The sequence below is a fragment of the Lepidochelys kempii genome, chromosome 2 (genome assembly GCF_965140285.1).
Source record: "Lepidochelys kempii isolate rLepKem1 chromosome 2, rLepKem1.hap1, whole genome shotgun sequence".
Lineage (NCBI taxonomy): Eukaryota > Metazoa > Chordata > Testudines > Cheloniidae > Lepidochelys > Lepidochelys kempii.
In genome coordinates this window covers 265,982,201-266,000,323 of record NC_136381.1, presented here as the reverse complement: position 1 = coordinate 266,000,323, position 18,123 = coordinate 265,982,201, and the positions used below count along the sequence as shown (strand labels likewise).

The 18,123-nt window shown below is 54.7% G+C and overlaps 1 protein-coding gene across 1 annotated transcript in view; it reads right to left on the bottom strand.

Annotated features, from left to right (window-relative positions):
- Positions 1-418: 418 nt before the first annotated feature.
- Positions 419-18,123, bottom strand: part of NBEAL2 (neurobeachin like 2) — a 148,908-nt gene continuing 131,203 nt past the window's right edge. Inside the window, 10 exon segments of the mRNA XM_073334853.2 lie at positions 419-5,465; positions 6,124-6,259; positions 7,632-7,780; positions 10,155-10,316; positions 13,350-13,466; positions 14,823-14,917; positions 15,486-15,658; positions 16,437-16,546; positions 17,279-17,368; positions 17,778-17,894. Of these exon segments, the coding sequence (XP_073190954.1) occupies positions 5,364-5,465; positions 6,124-6,259; positions 7,632-7,780; positions 10,155-10,316; positions 13,350-13,466; positions 14,823-14,917; positions 15,486-15,658; positions 16,437-16,546; positions 17,279-17,368; positions 17,778-17,894 (1,251 nt within the window). The 3' untranslated portion in view covers positions 419-5,363.

The following is an 18,123-nucleotide window of genomic DNA, read 5'->3' as shown; positions in this document are numbered from 1 at the left end:
TTGCACACGCAGAAGGCAGACTAGAAAATCTGGCCCAAAACGTGTAACACAAACAATAGCCAGTGTGGTGATATGGATGAGATTACACTGTTGCAGGAAAATAAAATAAAAAAAAATAAAAAATTACCCATGCAACTTAGTGATGGCCATGGGGAAGAACTGTGCTGGGAACCAGGACTCCTGGGTTCTGCGCCTAGCCCCACCACAGACTTGGGGTACAACCTTGGGCAAGTCGTCAAAATTCCCAAGACTGAAAGATCCCATATTGCAGATGGGTAAGTCAAGTCTTCATTTACAGCTGTCAAGCATTTTGAGGTCCTCATATGAAGGACGCTAAAGAAATGCAAAGTTTTATTACATAATAAGTGGGTGCAGTGGGGGAGGGAGGAGGGAAGGTCAAGGCATTGAGAAACATGTATTCCTTTATAAAGTTTATTAAAGATCACATACGTCGTACATTGCTAGCAAACCAGATAACCTGTCCCCCTACAGAATGAGGCCATGCTCCTCTTCAAGTTTAAGGCATAAATGTTTATCGGATTGTGCTTTATTTTGCTTTTGGAAAGAATCTGTAGACAAAGCTACCATATAAATACATTTTTCTGAGCACCAAACACATCCCTTGTGTGGATTTGTCATTCACCCTTGTCTTCCCTGCTGGACAGTGGGGACTGGAGTGTGAGTGAAAGACTCGGCTGGTCCAATTCTCCTCAAGGCTGGCTCTAAAGGAAAAGCATAAGCAATGGTCCCATAAACAATGCCTGGAGGACCACTTGGTCAGAGATGGGGAGTCTGAATTCCTGGGTTGGCTCCCAGCTATCAGCTTGTCCCTTCAAATGCTTTGCCAGTCTCCCCAAGCAAACACTGCTCCAGTCCATACAGGAATGAGAACTGCGTTCAGGTCTGAGTGGGATGCAATCTGACACAAGGAGGGTGGATTTGTTAACACCCCTCCTCCCCAAGATTCAGGATGCTTGGAGACCAGTAGGTAGCACCACTGATTGGCATGAAGGCTCCAACGCTACATCCAGCAGGCCGGAGAACTGGGAGTACCAGTGGTGCTACCCTGGTCAAACCACTTGCTTGAATTCACTTCCCCAAAAGGCAGATCCACCGTGAGCCATTCACTTCCCAGAAGAGGTAGAGAAGTAGGTGGCCCCCCATGTAACCACCCTAGTGTCTTACCACTGCACGCAGGGACCAGGCATGGGGGCCAGTTTTTTTTCTAAATTTGGGTGCTTACATTAGGTTGCCCAAAGGCCAACTTGAACAGCTGTGCCCCCAACCCTGCCGTGTAATGTAGACACTCAAGACCGAAGATCAGGTTTCACATTGTTATTCCAGGGGTGGGTGGAGCTGGAAGGAATCTTGCAGGGTTAGAAGGAAACCATTCCCTTTGAAGGGGAGCATCCCAAGCCTGCCAGACCCTTCCCTACACAGAAGTCTCAGAGATATGACCCAAGCATTCCTGTTTGTGAAGAAGACTGGAGTGGGAAGATCCCTCAGCAAGTTGCATCCTGACTCCATAAAACCAGAGAAGGTACAAGCAAAGTGAAAGGAGGGAAAGAAAAACCTCTTCTAGTAGAAGAACATGGCAGAGGCCAACCAGAGAGCAGGTACCCCTAGAATTCAAGCATCTTCAGAACAGGGCCAGCAAAGACCCCCTTCAAATTTTCACTGGCCTGAGCAATTCTAAGAAGGATGACAGACAAATCCATGGTGAGGCTTGTAGGTCCCTCAGTGCTCTATAAAAGCCAGCAGGATTCTGGGAAGCTCCAAATACTTACCACCCTGTTTCTGGGGAAAAAAAGGAATAGAAATCTTTAGATTTACATCATTCAAAAAAGTTACAAAACCTATATATATATATATCTATCTATCTCGTATTATATACACACAAACCGCAATACAGCACACATGCTAAAAAGAGTCTTCTCTACAAGTTGCAAATATTGCACTGTCGGTGGTTAAACATTGATCTTCATCCAGGGAATGAAGTTGAGAGCATTGCTTGAGCCTCTTGCCCAGTGTTGGTTCTTCTTGCTTTTTTAAATCTTTTGTGAAGAGAACTGAGGCACTGTTCAGTGCACAAGTGTGATCTAACCAGCCACCCATCACAAAGTCACCTCCAGACCAGTAGCAGCCTCCGCACGCAACAGGGTCCAGTGGCTAACAAGCGGTGCATTTAGAGAGCCTCTCTCCCCTTATTAGTGGCATTTGCAGTTCAGCATCTACAGCTGATTGTCCCAGGCCTACAGTAGATGTTTCCTCCAGCGTGAGCCACAACGGACCCACGTCCTCTCCTCTCAGCCCTTGTTGGAAAGAAACTACCGAATTAGTGTCCCAAGACAGTGACCATCCCTTTTTTGGTCAGGAGGTGTCAACGGCGTGGAAGGTCCAAACCATTTATAACCATCATCTGTTGTAGTTTGATGGAAAGGGACCCTGGAGGACCGATGGAAGAAAGTTGTGAGGATGGATGGTACACCGGCTTTAATGACCCAACGTTATGAATAATAAAAGCAAAGTACATCTTCACTGAATGGGATGGGGACTAGCAACCCAGGGCACATGGCTTTCAACCCGTCAAGAACTGCACTCAAATCCTAACGTTCCTTGACCATCTCTTTGATTTTCACACCATCCGCCCTGCCTCCCTCCCACAGATCTTCACCAGGGACCTGCGACTTCTAGGAGAAATCCCTGGACATGGGGGAGCAGTCTGTGTCCACACTGTGGCATTACTAACACGGTGTAACATACCTAGAGTATATGGAGACAGGGGAGAGATCCATTTCCTAGAGCCAGGGAATGGGTTCGGGGGCTGAGGGGAAAGGACAGAGGCTGCTCTTCAACCCACCTCACTACAACCCCTCCTGACTCTAGGACTGTGAAGTTTCACATGGTTCTGAAGCCATGAGGTTTGGATCCAGACCCAAACCTCTCCTCCTCCATCTCTGGGGAGTTCAGATCCAGCCGTTTACGGAGAACAGGGGCCCCAGTTGTGAAGCTCAGCCCAAGATTCCAACATCTCCAGATGTTCGAGCAGGGTTGGAGTCAGGTGTGGAATTTCCTATGGCTTCAAACTAGTCACGGCCCTTCCTCTGTGAACCAAAGCCTGGCCCAGCCCGGAGGGCTGTGCCTGCAATAGCGATGGGCAGTCACTGGCGCCAGGGGTAGGGAGAGCTGAATGGCACCAGGGCACTTGTCACTGTGAGCATCAACATAATGCAGAAAGGCTGTGGGTTCCATAGCTCTCCGCCCAGACGCATCTGGAGCATGGCTGGAGTAAAGCCCTGCCAGTCTCTTCCATCCCTGGCTTACCTGACAGAAGGGGAGTTTTTAAATTGGAGAGAAAATGTGGGGAACAACACAGCAGCTCCCTCCTCCTTCCAGCTAAGTGACAGTAACTGTGTCCTACAAGGACCGATCCATCACCCCCTTCTTCGGGGGCCATTCACTCCCAGACGCTCTGGTGACGGGCTCATGCCCTGCATCGTAAACACGGAATGTTCCATTTCACAGGGACTGCTGGGCTCCCTGCAGCTGTAAGCTATGTCTGAATGGGGAGATGTCCAGGGCACAAATGTGCAATAGCCTCAGACAGCTGCTTCTAGCCTAACCCAACCCCCCACTCCCCTGTTCCTCCCTGGATCAACAAGGCCTTGGTCATACATGAACCCTTAGGACAACCCTTAGATCAGAATCTGAGTCCTTCAGAGAAGGTGCCAGCATTTCAAATCTCACCATGACCAGGGATGGAAAGTCTGTAGGACTGGACCACCCCCCAACCCACCCAGTTGGTTAAAAGCAGCGAAGTGTTGGCTGTTGGCTGCAAAAACAAGCCTCCCTCTGGGCAAATTCCTATTTACTGTGTGCCACTTCAGTATCAAAAACAGACAGTGTGTCGGAGGGACAGATGGGCCTTCCTGGAGGGGCGGTATTTGCAGATGGGATCAATATTGGGTCCAGACTTTGAAGGAGACAAAATCCCAGTATTGCTTCATGTCTGCTGCTGGAGCTCTCTCACTTCTGTCATGATCCCTCTCGCATTCACCTCCACCGGCTTGGACCGAGCCCTTCGAAGCTTCGGAAGAGCTCTGCTTTGGCTCCGGGAGCCCTTATGGAGATGCCATGCTTCGAGGGCTGCTCTGTTGGGGAAGGGGCAGTGCGTGCTGCCTTACTAAGAGCCGCGCTCCTTGCGAGAGGGAAACCCTCACACCTCTTGCACCGGCGCTGACTGCAGGGCAGCCTGACCCTCTCCCGGTGGGGTGAGAAGAATTCTCTTTCCCCCTACAAGCAGGGGTATCTGGCGTGCAGCCAGAGGCAGCCAGGAAGGACTTCCTCTACGGCCCCGGAGCTGCAGGACGAAGGCAAAGCTAACCAACGGCAGGGTTTTATTGCTGGTGAAGTCATCCCATGAGCCATGCCGGCTTGTGCTCCATGGAAGAGACGAGTCTTGCGAGACAATAAGATTGCGCACATTTATTTTTGTTTTCTTTAAAAAAAACGTATAAATCGATAGGAAAGTTAGGAGGCTCCACAGGAAAACGATTGGGGCCCTGGGAGGCGCTGAATTTGGGTGCCTCTGGTGGAAGAGGCAGACAAACCATATTTGGAAGAATCCCAATGAAAGTGGAACACCCTTCTTTGCCAGCAGGGGGTTTATACACATCTAGGATTTGGGGCTGGTTCAAGACAGTCAGTAGGTATCTTTCTGGGCCCCTGGTATTTGTTGCCCGCCAAAATTCAACATCTGGGAGGAAAACAGAGCAGGCTCTTGCCAGTCTCATCGCATTAAAGCTTTTCTGCAGCAGACCGGCCTCATGCTGAAAGCAGTTCTTGGTTTTGGTACAAGTTCTCTACGTAGTGCAACAAGGTCTGGTTAAGGCCACCCAAGAAGGACTGAGAATGCAGCGACAGTTGTTGTCTCACATCTATTGCAACGTTTCCCTGCTGGGCGGCAAGGGGCACCGGCTATGGACTTCCCGTCCTCTCCGTCCAGCAAGAAAGTCACAATGAATAATACAAAAACATTTTCCACTTCAAGCTCTGCAGGAAACGGGATGTGCTGGGGCAGAGACCAGATCGTCCCACGTGCATCCTGGCTCGGCAAACCAGAGTCACCGGTGCAGGCCCCTGGCTCAGAAAGGGATCCTGAGCTCTGCACACTCTGAGAGTGAGTGGTCAAGAGACCCAATGCTCCCGCAGTTCACAGCGATCGCCATGCTCCCAGGGGAAGTGCAGACACATCTGAGTGGTGTGGCTGGACCGGCCCCCTCAGCCACCCCTCAGAGACCTCCTGCTGCAGGACATCTCTGCCCAGTAATGCTCTGGGGACAGGTCATCTCACACCAAGCCTGTCACTTGGACTCGGGCGGGTTGTACTCGGTCTCTCCGGAGGAGACCTGGGAGATCCGGCGCGTGGAACGCCACAGCAGTCTGTGAAACTGCCCCGTCCGCACCTGGGGAGAGAGCAGAATGAAGGGGCAGGGCTGAGGAGTGGCGTGGGGGTGCTTTGCGGAAAAGGATGGGGTGGCTTGGCGGAAGCAAGGCTGCAGTCTGTCTTGGCTACATTACAGATCCTGCTTCTGTAAAGGGAGCCACCCCGCATTACGGAGCCCCGCCCTCCAGGCCAGGGTCTCATCACACAGCTGGGCTGGGCAGCCGCCTGGCCCCCCGAGACACCCGGCCCCTCTAGGGTTGGAGCCCGCCCTCCAGCAGGGACGAGCCGTCTCACCGAAGAGGGCGGGGTGCAGCGGAGAGAACCTTTGTCCTAAGGGTTCATGCTAAGTCTCGACTGATCCCAGCCATTTCACGCTCCGGAGAGGGGCCGGATTTCGAGCGTTCTGCTGTGGGAAATCCAGCCCTGCCGTCACACTGCCCATGAAGAGTCAATCCCCCAGTCTGCAGACAGTGGCTCTGATTTCATTTCTGTCTATGGGCCCATCCAGGCTCCTACCTAGGCTGGCCAGGAGAGCAGCTCCTTCCCAGTCTCACCCTCCTGCCAGCCAGGTGCATCCCCTCCAATCATGCAACTAGTTCACTGGTGCTTCCAGCTGATACTGCACCTGCCCCTGCCCACCCCCACCGAGCCCCGAGGAGGGGACGGTCTCCATTTACCTCCGAGGGCTGGCCCGCTCCCACCACAATCAGCTTCCCATCCTCCAGCCCCACCAGGATGTGGCTCTTCTCCTTGGTCACGGACACGCTGTGAACCGGGACCTTCATAGGCATTGGCAACACCGCTGCTTGGAGGCTGCAATGGTAAAGAGGGGGGCATTTAAACAGTGTGGGGAGCTGCTGGGGACTCAGCAAGGACTGTGGAAAGGGGCAGATGGGCAGGATGCCCTGCCAGAGACCCCCCAAACCCACCCCCCTCTCCAGGATCTTTAAATCGGGGGTCTCTCAAAGCATCCTGCTCACTCAGCAAACCGGCTCCTGGCTGCGCTCAGAGCCAGATCGGGGGATTTTACTGCATTTCACGCCTGTTCACCCTGCCAAGCCGACGCAGCTGCGGGACAGGGAGCTGGGTCCCATTCTGGCTCCTACATCAGTCAAATAGTTGGCCAAGTCCCAGTTGCAGGGAAAAATGCCACACTGGGGCAACTGCCTTGTGCGGGCATCTGAGGGCAGCGTTTTATTCCACAGACCCTTTGGGACGGAGGAGACATGAGAAAAGAAGAAAGCCAAGCTTGACTCTCAGATCCCAGGCTGGCGGGGAGGAAAACCAAACCATTTCACTTTGCAAGCAGAGTCAATCGGATCTGGAATTCCTGCCATGCAGCATCCCACAAGGCCAGCAGGGCAGACCCAGACCCAGGGAGAACCACATTTTCAGGGGTTGATAAATCCAGGGTTGAGCGCCGTCCATCGTGTCCCCAGCAGCGCCAGCCCCACGCAGACAGTTACAATGGGTGATTCTCTTTCACCCACAAGAGCCAGCAAGACCAGATCCAGCTGGACAGGGCCACGGGCAGGTTTGCCCCAACCTGTGAACGTCAGCGTCCTAATCCCTGTAAGGAGCCCACAGATACTAACGGACACCTCATCAGTACAGATTCTATGGGCCTGGGAAACCAGCAGAGGGATTTCAATTTAATCCCAAAAGAATAATTTCTTAATCCCAAAAGATTAATTCGTGGACTTTATGGCCAGAAGGGACCATTGTGATCATCTAGTTTGACCTCCTGCAGGGGACAGGCCAGAGAACGCGTTCACCTCACCCCCAGATGGGACACGAACCCTCAACCCCCAGTTTGGGAGGCCAGCGCCTTACCCATTAGTACATTTCACCTCCAGGCTACTGTGCGCAAGGTACCAGCCACATCCTAACCTCACCCCAAATAAAAACGGGAAGTTAACGGCTGCACGAGTATCTCTCGCCTGCATCGGGAGCTCCTCCAGAAGATGGTAGGCTACCCTGGGGTGAAGAGAGGCGCATATGCAAGACCCACAAGCTATGCTGTCGACCCACTCGCTGGGTGGTTTTTCGGATACAGCAACTGAGGAAGGGCGTTCACCATAAGTGGAGGATCACGGCTGTGACACACTCGGGACCCTCGTCCCCTGCACGGGAGTGATACATGGCTCTGGTGGTGGGCCCAGGAAACTGATGAGGGAACATTTACCTCTGAAGATCCAAGATCTGGAGAGAACACTGCATGGTCCCCAGCACCACAAACTCCTCGGTGACACACATGGCAGTGACCTGCTCCTCCAGCGGGGCGGAGGAGAGATGCTTGCCGTTGACGGAATAAAGGTGCAGGGCAAATTTATCCTTCAACAAGAGAAAGGAGAAGGGCATTGGGGGAGCAACCGACAATGGGGTGAAAGCTTTCCAAGCATGCCTCTACTCTAGGACGCGACTGGGTGAATGGCCTTGGCACCACCTCTCCGGGACTCCCCGTTCAAATGGGCCTGGTTCTTACCTTCTTGGGCATCACCAGCCATTAAGGTTCTGCAGGCCGAGCTATACCATCAGCAACGCCTCCCCACTGCCTGCAACAGGTGCGACTGGAACTTACTACCCAATTCTGCTGGTGATGCGCACGAAGGAGTAAGAACCAGCTTCCTCCCTCTTAGCAGTGCTGGCTCTGCAGGGTTGGAAGAGCGAAAATCTCCCCGGAGCCTGCAGTAAAACAGGCCTCTGGATCCATGCCAGGAGCAGATCAATGGGAGGTGGGGATGCCATTTTTAAGAGTAGAGCAGCGCTTTACTATAGCAGCCAAATACCTAATGTGACCAGGAGGACAGAAAAGCAACAGGTCTCACTGCAGTAGGAGAGCTATGCAATGCACTGAGATACGATGGGAACCAGCACTTTGGATCGACAGATGGAGCCTCAGAGAGAGAGAAACCTTTGAGCACTCTTCCCTGCAATCACATGGAATGACCTCGTTCGACGAAGCCATTGAAACCAGAGCAGCGGCTGTGCTCGGGCTAACCGTCTGCAAGAAACCTCCATGCTACACAAGACCCTTCACTCTCATTTTCCCTGTTGGAGACTGCAAAATTTTCCATATCTCTAGACACAGTTACAGCCACACACACGCATCGTGGGACCCTCCCAGCATAGGTGTGAAACCAGGAGAAACTCACCAGTTTGGACTGAGTTTCCCTGTGTGCTCTCAAGCTAAGTCTGCGCTGCAGTTAAAACCCTGCGGCTGGCCCAAGCCGGCTCAGAGGGCCTGTGCTAAGGGGCTGCTTAATGGGAGTGTAGACGTTTGGGTTTGGGCTGGAGCCCAGGCTCTAGGATCCTGTGAGGCAGGAGGGTCCCTGAATGTCTACACCACAATTGACGGGCCACGGGTGACTAACTGCAGTGTAGACGTACCCAGAGAGGCTCCTTGAGGTATAGCAAGTAGTACTCCTGGGGGAATTTTGCACCACTGTGTGTGCACATAATTAATGTGCTGCGAATAACGTCATCCCCCGCCCCCCCCAGCAGAAAATAACTTCTACCGAAAAATTTCTGCAGTTCTGCCTTTTGCCCACCTGGGGCCGCTGTGGTGCTAGAACAGAGTACTCCCTCCTGGGTGGGACCAGTCCCAGCTGCCAATAGGGAAGGGAAGAGGTTGCCTGCTTGACAGCACCCTGCTGGTGTGGCCAGGTCAGGAGACAAGGAATATGGGGGGACAGACAGCATGGGGCTGGGAGGTGACAGACTGGGGCAGGGGCTGAATGGGAGTGGAGGCACTGGGCCACATGGAGCCGTGGGGAGGGGGCATGGGAACACATGGGGGGAAAGGAGTGGCTGAGGGGCTGCAGGGACACATGGGGACCAGGGGGGAGGGGGAACAGGGACACATGGGGACCGGGGGGGGGGAAGGTGTCTGAGTGGGGGTGGAGGGATATATGGAAGGGGGGACAAGGGCAGATGTGCCTGACTGAATGGGAGAGGCCAGGGGTCAGCCAGGGTCTGCATGGGGGAGGCTCCCTAACAATCCCTTGCTGCCCCTCACCCACACCCAACAACCCTCCAGGTTCACTCCCAGGCTCCTTCCCTCTCCCTCAGCTCCTCTGTTACCTCTGACACCCCCAAGCCTTTGCATTGCTTCGGGGGGGGGGGAGGCAGGAAATACAATTCTATATTGTAGTTTGAATGAATTATTACTCAGAGTTCTGTATTAATATGCCTAGTAAGGAATCTATTTGTCAAAAAACATTTCCTGAATCTTTTTCATTGTCTGTATTGTTATAGACATACTTGATAGGTATTTTGAAATAAATTACCAAAATAATTGAAACTGGTGTGATTATAATGTGTTATTTTGATAAATAAAATATGCAGAATTCTAAAATATGGTGTGCAGAATTTATAATTTTTTGGTGCAGAATTCCCCCAGGAGTAAAGTGGGAAAGCTGTGTGTGGGGTGGGGTGGGAAGGGAACAGCGCCTCCTGCTGGGTGATGGATGGGTTGGTCCTAGACAGGAATAAGTCCTCAGCTATGTTTATTTGGGATTGGAATCTGGCTGCTGCTGATCTGCTCTGAGGCATGGTGCCATCACCACAGCAGGATGGAGTTACTGCCCCTTCCCTGCGGGGTTTCAGACCGTGTCTGAGATGCCCGTCCTTGCCCACAGCGTCCCACAGGGAAAGGCCATGCCTGCCCCTGCATTGCTGCTGGGCCCACAGGTCCTGGCCCACTCACCTTCAGGGAGGATCTCCCCCCCACGGTGGTCTGGACGATGATCTGGCCCTCCAGGCCCACGGCGAGGTTCGAGACAGTGGCGGGCAGCGAGCTCTCACAGGGGGGCTTGATGGACTTCATGAACTGGCCCCGGCGGATGGTGTGGACGATGATGGTGCCGTCCTGCCACAACGACAAGGCCTTTTGGCTGTCACCAGGGCAACTGGGTGCTTTGCTCCCGTTTACTGTCAATGGGCCCACAGTGTCTAATTCCCATAGCCCTTTGAAAACCCAGCCTTAATCTCCACCTGCCCTGAGCCTTCCATGAGGACGCCCCAAAGCTAGATGGGTGACACAGATGAGCCATTGCCCTTCCAGCTGGCTAAAGTCTCCATGTCATCTTTAACGGGCAGGTTTCCTCCTGTTGGCGAATGCTCTCTCTCCGACCCTCCGACGAAGAGGGGTCTTGAGAATGGGGCAGCAAGCCAAACAGCCTGGACTGCCCAAAGCTGGACTGCCAGGTGTGGCGAGCCCCAGGACAATGGAGGGGTGGAGCTGGCATGACAGACAGGAAACCATTTCAAGCCCAAGGGTGCAGCTACACCCCCAGCACCCTTAGCTCCAGCACCTATGGCTCCCTCTCCCCAGGAAGAGAAGTTAAAATGGCTAAGTGAAAATATGCCAATTGAGAGATTTTTGCCTAGATGGATAAAACCTTTTTCCTCCCTCTTGACTTAGCTACAAACAACTCCAAAGCCAAGGTGACACCTAATTTCCTACGCAGAACGATACGCTCATTGTGCAATAGGCCACGAGGTAGGTGGGGAAGCTGGGAGTTAACCAAATGAGAAATAATTTGCTGTGTGAGACTGATGGTCAAATAGGGCAAACTGCCTGTTACCCCAAGAAATCAAAGCCACGTTTGCACCCCAAGTTACAAACTACCCATTTGTTTGCCCTGTAAATCAAACACACTGTGGATAATCTGTTTTTGCCCCAGCAATGAGTCTTTCACTCCAAATTAGAGGCTGCACATTTGCTTGTCTTGCGAGTGAGATCTACAGTAGAATCTCAGCGTTCCGAACTGACCAATCAACCACACTCCGCATTTGGAACCGGAAGTACACAATCCGGCAGCCGCAGAGATGGGGGGGGGGAAAAGGCAACAGAGTACCGTGTTAAACATAAACGACTAAACAAATAAAGGGAAAGCAGCATTTTTCTTCTGCATAGTCAAGTTTCAAAGCTGTATTAAGTCAACGTTCAGCTGTAAACTTTTGAAAGAACCGTAATGTTTCGTTCAGAGTTATGAACATTTCAGAGTTACGGACAACCTCCATTCCCGAGGTGTTCGGAACTCTGAGGTTCTGCTGTACGTCTCCCTGTGTGTGAACAGTGGCTCTTGTTCCATTGCAAACCCTAAATAACATGAAATGCTTATGTACAATCAAAGACCCTATAAAGTATGTCCATTGAATCTGGAAGATTTTTTGGTGTTCACCGTAAATAATTGTGACACTAGAAAGAGAGAGACCAGGTGGGTGAAAGGATATCTTTTATTGAATCATAGAATATCAGGGCTGGAAGGGACCTCAGGAGGTCATCTAGTCCAATCCCCTGCTCAAAGCAGGACCAATCCCCAACTAAAGTATCCTAGCCAGGGCTTTGTCAAGCCTGACCTTAAACACTTCTAACATCACCTCCCTAAATAACCCAGTGCTTCACCACCTTCCTAGTGAAAAAGTTTTTCCTAATATCCAACCTAAAACCTCCCCCACTGCAACTTGAGACCATTACTCCTTGTTCTGTCATCTGCTACCACTGAGAACCATTGGACCAACTTCTATTGGTGGGAGACACAAGGTCTGTGTAGCTTGAAAGCTTGTCCCACTCACCAACAGAAGTTGGTTCAATAAAAGCTATTCCCTCCCCCACCTTCTCTCTCTAAAATCCTGGGACCCATATGGGTACCACAACCCTGCAGCCTAGAAATAACAGGAATTGTCTGGCACCAAAAGAAGGAATGTTGAAAGATATAAACACAGGAATAAGTTTGGATTATCCACAGAAACTGCTTAAAAAGGGAGAAATTCCAGGTAATAACGTGGGCTAATACTGAGATGCGATCCTGGAAACAAATCAAACAAAAAAAGCCTTCAGATAGGGAAAGGACTGAAGAAATGTGTTATACGCCAGCACCATCTACTGGGTACCGATGGAAGCATAAGAGAAACAGAGCTGAAAGCTGCGCTCAGCTGTCTGTTAGAAATCAGAGGAGCCCCGAAATCAGAGTCTATAAAGCTGAAGTCACCACGTGGGACCCCCAGAGTTGACGGAACCCATGAGGAAGCTTCTGAATCCCCAGTGCAACAGATGCCAGGACCGGCTGTGGGCAGTCTCCATATTCCAGGGTTAAGAGGATAAGAATTGGGGAGATTTCATTTCACAGACTGGATTGCCCCTTCTGCTCTTTAAAATAAGTAACAAAGTGCCCATTCTCTAGGGAGACCTCCTGTAACCATAGGTTAGAGTTGAACTCATGCTAGACGAATGCTCTCCTTCGTAATGCAAGCAAACTGGCCCAAGAGAGATTTGAACGGAAACTTAAAGCAATTGCTTTTGATATTTTAAACTTGTCCCTTTTGCAACCAATTCATTCAAACAGCAGGGACTCAAAACTGCCTTACAGACAAATGCATCCAGCCTCCTTGGAGAAACGCTGGAAGGGTGATGATACGTGTTCGGTACTAAGAAATGATGCTCATAAGTAAATGTTATTAAAAAATCTTGGTGGTTTGCATTGTTCCTTGGTGTAACGGCTGAGCTCAACCCTAGTCTTTGACAACTGCTGGCAAGACTGTGCTGGCGTGAGCTGCATGTACGAAGAGCATAGGGCGCACCTACAGGAGCGGTGAACTGCTGTGTACGTTAATCTGGTTCTGAATCAATTGGTTGGTTATTGGTAACCAGAGTGTCCTGACTTGAGAAATACGGTTCAAGTTAAGAGCTGATCTGAAAAGAGCCCAGCGTTAAATTAGGAAGGGAACACTCGCTGGACTCAATGCAAAGGGGGTATCTGATACTGGCTACAGCACTTAACCAACTGGCAATTCTAGTTGGTTGGAGTTCAGCTTTAAAATCTAACTGGCACCTCAGCAAACTCCTAACATTGACGCCTTCCGCCCGCCCTGCACCCGCGCCGTGACACATCCTCACCTTCGACCCCGACACGGCCATGTCCAACTCGGTGCTGATGGCGACGCAGGTCACCTCGGCGTCATGACCGTACAGGACTTGGACAGGTTTGGGAGCCAGGCCACTGGAAAACCCACCCTGGAGAGAGAAACCAGGGTATGTGGGCCAGATCCTGAGCCAGTCTAGGCCCCACAGCCCCTCCAGCTTCAGTGGAGCTGTCGCTGCTTAGAGCGGCAGAGGATCTGGCCTGGAAAGGCCCAGAGGAAACCGAGCTGAGAGGACAGAGCGCCAGCCAGAAGCTGGGGACGGGAAGCGTTTGGAACCACTGTGCAAAGCCACCGATGCTGCTTGCAGAGCCCCAACGGCTGAGCGAGGCTGGAGGAATAACCACAGCCACGCTCGTCAGGCTGGCTTCGGAGAAGCACCAGCCACATGGGTCGACGCATTAGAGGAGCGGAGCTCAGAGCCTTTCCAGCAGGGCAGGCTGAACCGAGTAAGTTCTTGTCCTCATCTCCCGAAGGCAACCGGCCCCAGCACACAACTTCCACGGAAGCTAGTATGATGGAGCAATCTCTGCTCAGGACAGGGCTGGACCAGGAGTGTGGGGAACTGGCATTGGGTAGAGCTGGGTGTGGGGAGCCAAAGGCTGGTGCTGCGAGTCAGGAGTGAGGGGCACCGGCAGGGCTGGGTGGGGAGGCCCAGGATTGGCATGGCAGAAGGTACTGGACTCAGGCTTGGCATGGCAGGGGGTGCTGTGGGCCAGGAGTGAGGGGCACCGGCAGGGCTGGGTGGGGAGGCCCAGGGTTGGCATGGCAGAAGGTACTGGACTCAGGCTTGGCATGGCAGGGGGTGCTGTGGGCCAGGAGTGAGGGGCACCGGCAGGGCTGGGTGGGGAGGCCCAGGGTTGGCATGGCAGAAGGTACTGGACTCAGGCTTGGCATGGCAGGGGGTGCTGTGGGCCAGGAGTGAGGGGCACCGGCAGGGCTGGGTGGGGAGGCCCAGGGTTGGCATGGCAGAAGGTACTGGACTCAGGCTTGGCATGGCAGGGGGTGCTGTGGGCCAGGAGTGAGGGGCACCGGCAGGGCTGGGTGGGGAGGCCCAGGGTTGGCATGGCAGAAGGTACTGGACTCAGGCTTGGCATGGCAGGGGGTGCTGTGGGCCAGGAGTGAGGGGCACCGGCAGGGCTGGGTGAGGAGGGAGCAGTACCACTCCCACCAGCCAATCAGTATCAAGTCAACCAAATGGACACAAAATGACCTTGAAAACCTTTGACGAGGCATCGGGATAGCCCTGCTGCCAGCACACCCTCGGACCTACAGAATGGCACCTCCTCACCCAGGAGTGAAAGACACCGGGGATCTGCCCTCTCCCCAGGCGAGCCCAAGAGTCACGTGAGTGTCTGACCAGGAAGTCCCCAACCCCCCAGAAGCCTCCTCAGGCCCAGCCCTGAGTTAGTAGCAGGGCATTCCCGTCCGGAGCCGGTCTCTCCCGCACCTGCTGAAGGACCTGCCAGACCATGCAGGTGGTATCCCGGGAGCCCGAAATGAGGTAGATTCCGCACAGATCGAGCGCCAGGCAGGTGACCACATCTGCAAGGAGGGGAAGAGAAGACGTTGCTGCCGAGAGGCTGACCCCAGTGCCCCACGATGCCGACCCCCAACCTGTTTCCCTGGGGCTCTGAGAAGGGGCTGGGGTCTCGTGGGTCCCCTTCGCTGGAGATTCCATACCTGAGAAGGGGGCTTTGGGGCAGAGCCCACCAGGCACTGTGGAGGGGGTGGAAGTTAGTGACTGCAGGGTGAGCTGGCATGGCTCATTTCAACCCCAGCTGGTCCTCTGGGTAGGTAACTCCTCTCCCCAAAGCACCAGGGCCACAGAGATGACAAGCTGCAAACAGCAAGGGGTGGCTCCAGGGCCCTGGCTGGCCCAAAGCATCGAGAGTTTGCCAGTGTCTTCCTAGTGCCCCCGTTGGTTGTGCCACGGTTGATCAGCTAGGCACGGGGTGGAACAGCTGGGGGGCTGCAGGCCAGGGTGGAGGTGCATTGGGGGGATGGGACACAGAACCGTGGCAGGATGGTGCATAGCCAGCGATGTGAGTCCCACCGGCCCACGCGCCCCGCATCGGGTCACCCCCGCTGCCAGCCTGTCCGAGCCCCATACCTATGTGCCTGGTGATGTGCCCGACAACCTTCCCTTTGCTCAGCAACGTGACCCGCAGGCTGTTGTCCCAGTGCCCCCCGCTGAAGAGGAGCTTCCCGTCAGGAGAGACAGTCAGTGTCTTCGAGGACACCTCCACCCCTGGGGCGAAGGGGCCAGAGAGGAAGCGCTGGGTTCTGGCAGAGGAGACAAGAGCTCTTGGCTACAGAGCATCGCCCCAGAGAGCTGCCCGACCTTTGGTTCCCGGGAGCTCTCCGCCGTGTCGTCAGCAGGTCCCAACGGCAGCCAGCGTGGTGGGGGGTAATGGAGAGGACAGAGAGCCAGGCCTGTGAGAGAGGGGGCCTGAGAGCCCCGGCTGGCACAAGCAGGGTGGAGGGTACAAGCACGACCCGGAAGGGGGCAGTGGATCACCACTGCAATCCTGTGTCCAGAGAAGACATTTGGGGCTGCCCATTCAGAGGCATCCCCTTGTCCCAGAGCAGGGAGGCGACCCACCCAAGGCACTCAGCCGGGGTGCCCTACGGCCAGAAGATTGCTCCATTCCCTCCCATTTAGCTAAGAGCAACAGAACTGGCCAAGGGGTTATGAGGACTGGCCCTTGGAGGGCGAATGCCAGGAATGAGCATGCACAGCTTGGCTGGGAGCCGGGGACGGGGAGCAGGCTGCTGGTCCGGGAGGGTTTGGAGCCAGCTCCTCTAGGGGGCGGCTGGAAGACGTGGGATAACACTATGCAAAGGACGCCGTGGGGTGACAGCTGGAGGAGCGTGCCTACTGGACGGGGGACGGGTAGAGGCCTCCTTGGGTTGTGCCACCTAAAACGGGACTGGACAAAGCATCCGGGGACTCCGCGTCGGGGCCGACTCCTCTCGGCTCTCCCAGGGCACTGCATGGCAGGAGCCAGGGAGGGATCCGGTAACGGGGCTCCCAGCCCAGAGGCGCCGGGCCCAGACTCACTTGGCATTGGAGACGGTGGGGTCTTTGGTGAAGCTGAAGTAGTTGGAGATGTTTTTGTCGTAGGGCAGCCAGCCGTGGGTTCCCAACAGGCCGTTGGCACTCACCGTGACCTAGGAAAGGGGAGGGAGGCTAGCAGGAGAACGCAGGGTGCGCAGCCCCCAGGGTTACAGCCCCGCTCTCGGGAAAGCGCCACGGGGCGCGGGAAGGCCGGGGCCGGTCAGGATCTCTGTTCTACGACTAGATCAAAAGGCGCCACCCACATCCCGCCAGTTATGGCGGCAGTATGGCCACCCTACCGCCCTGGGTGATTCCGGGGTGTCCGAGCCAAGTACCAGCCGGGCCAGACCCTACCTAGCTCCTGCAACCCGGGGCAAATCACCGTGCCCGGCGGGATGCATGCAGGACAGATCCCCTTCTCGCTCCACTTACTAAGCCAGCAGCTTAGGTCGTGCTCTTGGGAACAGCTGGAGCCAACACCCGCTCGGCCTACGCTTCGTCGTCAGCTGCAGGAGGGAGCTTTAGCTTCCCCGTACAAGTGCTGGAAGTTGGAAGGCTGGGATTGTGGTGAAGGCCCCGGGCTGGGACCCAGGAGACCCGGTGGCCAGTTTTGCCACTGACCTTCCGCGTGGCCGTAGACAAGTCCCTTCAATGGCTCTGTGCCTCAGCCCCAGCCCTGTGAACTGGCAATCAGCTGCCCTGCGTGCATGGGGGCCGGGAGGATACAATGAACGGATAGCAGAGGGGCTCCGATAGGTACTGGCTGGGGGGCTATAGACGCAACGAGCTGAGAGCCCCCCAAATTCCCAGCCAACAAGCCATGCCATGCCCCCCAGGGCACTCACCAGCACGTCCGGGGAACCCTGTGTGATGAAGGAATGGGCCTGGTTCTTGGGGACCACAGCCTGCACCAGTGGGACCCCGTCGCTGATCCCCTGCGGGAGAGAACAGAGAGCTCTGGTGCTACTGCCCAGCAGCTCGGGGGCTACGCACTGCCACGGCCCCGCCAGCATGCACGTGTCACGTTAGCACTGGGCATTGTCGGGTGTTTGCAGCACCTCGGAGCCCCAGTCACGGACCAGGACAAGGTTGTGTTAGGCGCTGTACAGACCCACCAGAGAGTCCCTGCCCCAAAGAGCTAGGTAACCACATGGTCTCGCTGGAACCCATGTCCTCCCTCACCCTAGAACTCCTCCTCTGGCCATTGCCACCCCGTCACTTACCCCGTACTCCCCCCCACACGGGCCTCCCTCCCCACCACATGGGAGGATTCCCTCGTAAGCTCTCCCCGGGAGGGCCTGCAGTGGGCGGCCCTCGGAGCCCAGCGGCGAGGAGAGCTCTCACCTCGACGAAGAAGGACTTGAGCTGGTCGAGGTTCTCGAAGACGTTGGGGGAATACGTGTCGAGCCGGGCCAGCCTCCTGGTGGCGGTTTCGGCTGAGAGGCGCATTGGGTGAGGTTCCTGCCGGGGGGGGCAAGATGCCAGCTAGTCGGGAGGTGCCAGAACCCTGAGCGAGATCCCAGAGCCCAGCCTCCCGGGGAAAGAGAGGAAGCAAAGGGCAAAAGGACCCGGGGGTGGCGGGGGGTGGATGGCATGGCCATATATGGACCTAAGCCCTGGCTGGGGGAGTGGAGCTCTGCTCTCAGGGCCTGTTGGGTGATCCCCACCCTCCCCTCCCTGGGGTTAGTCA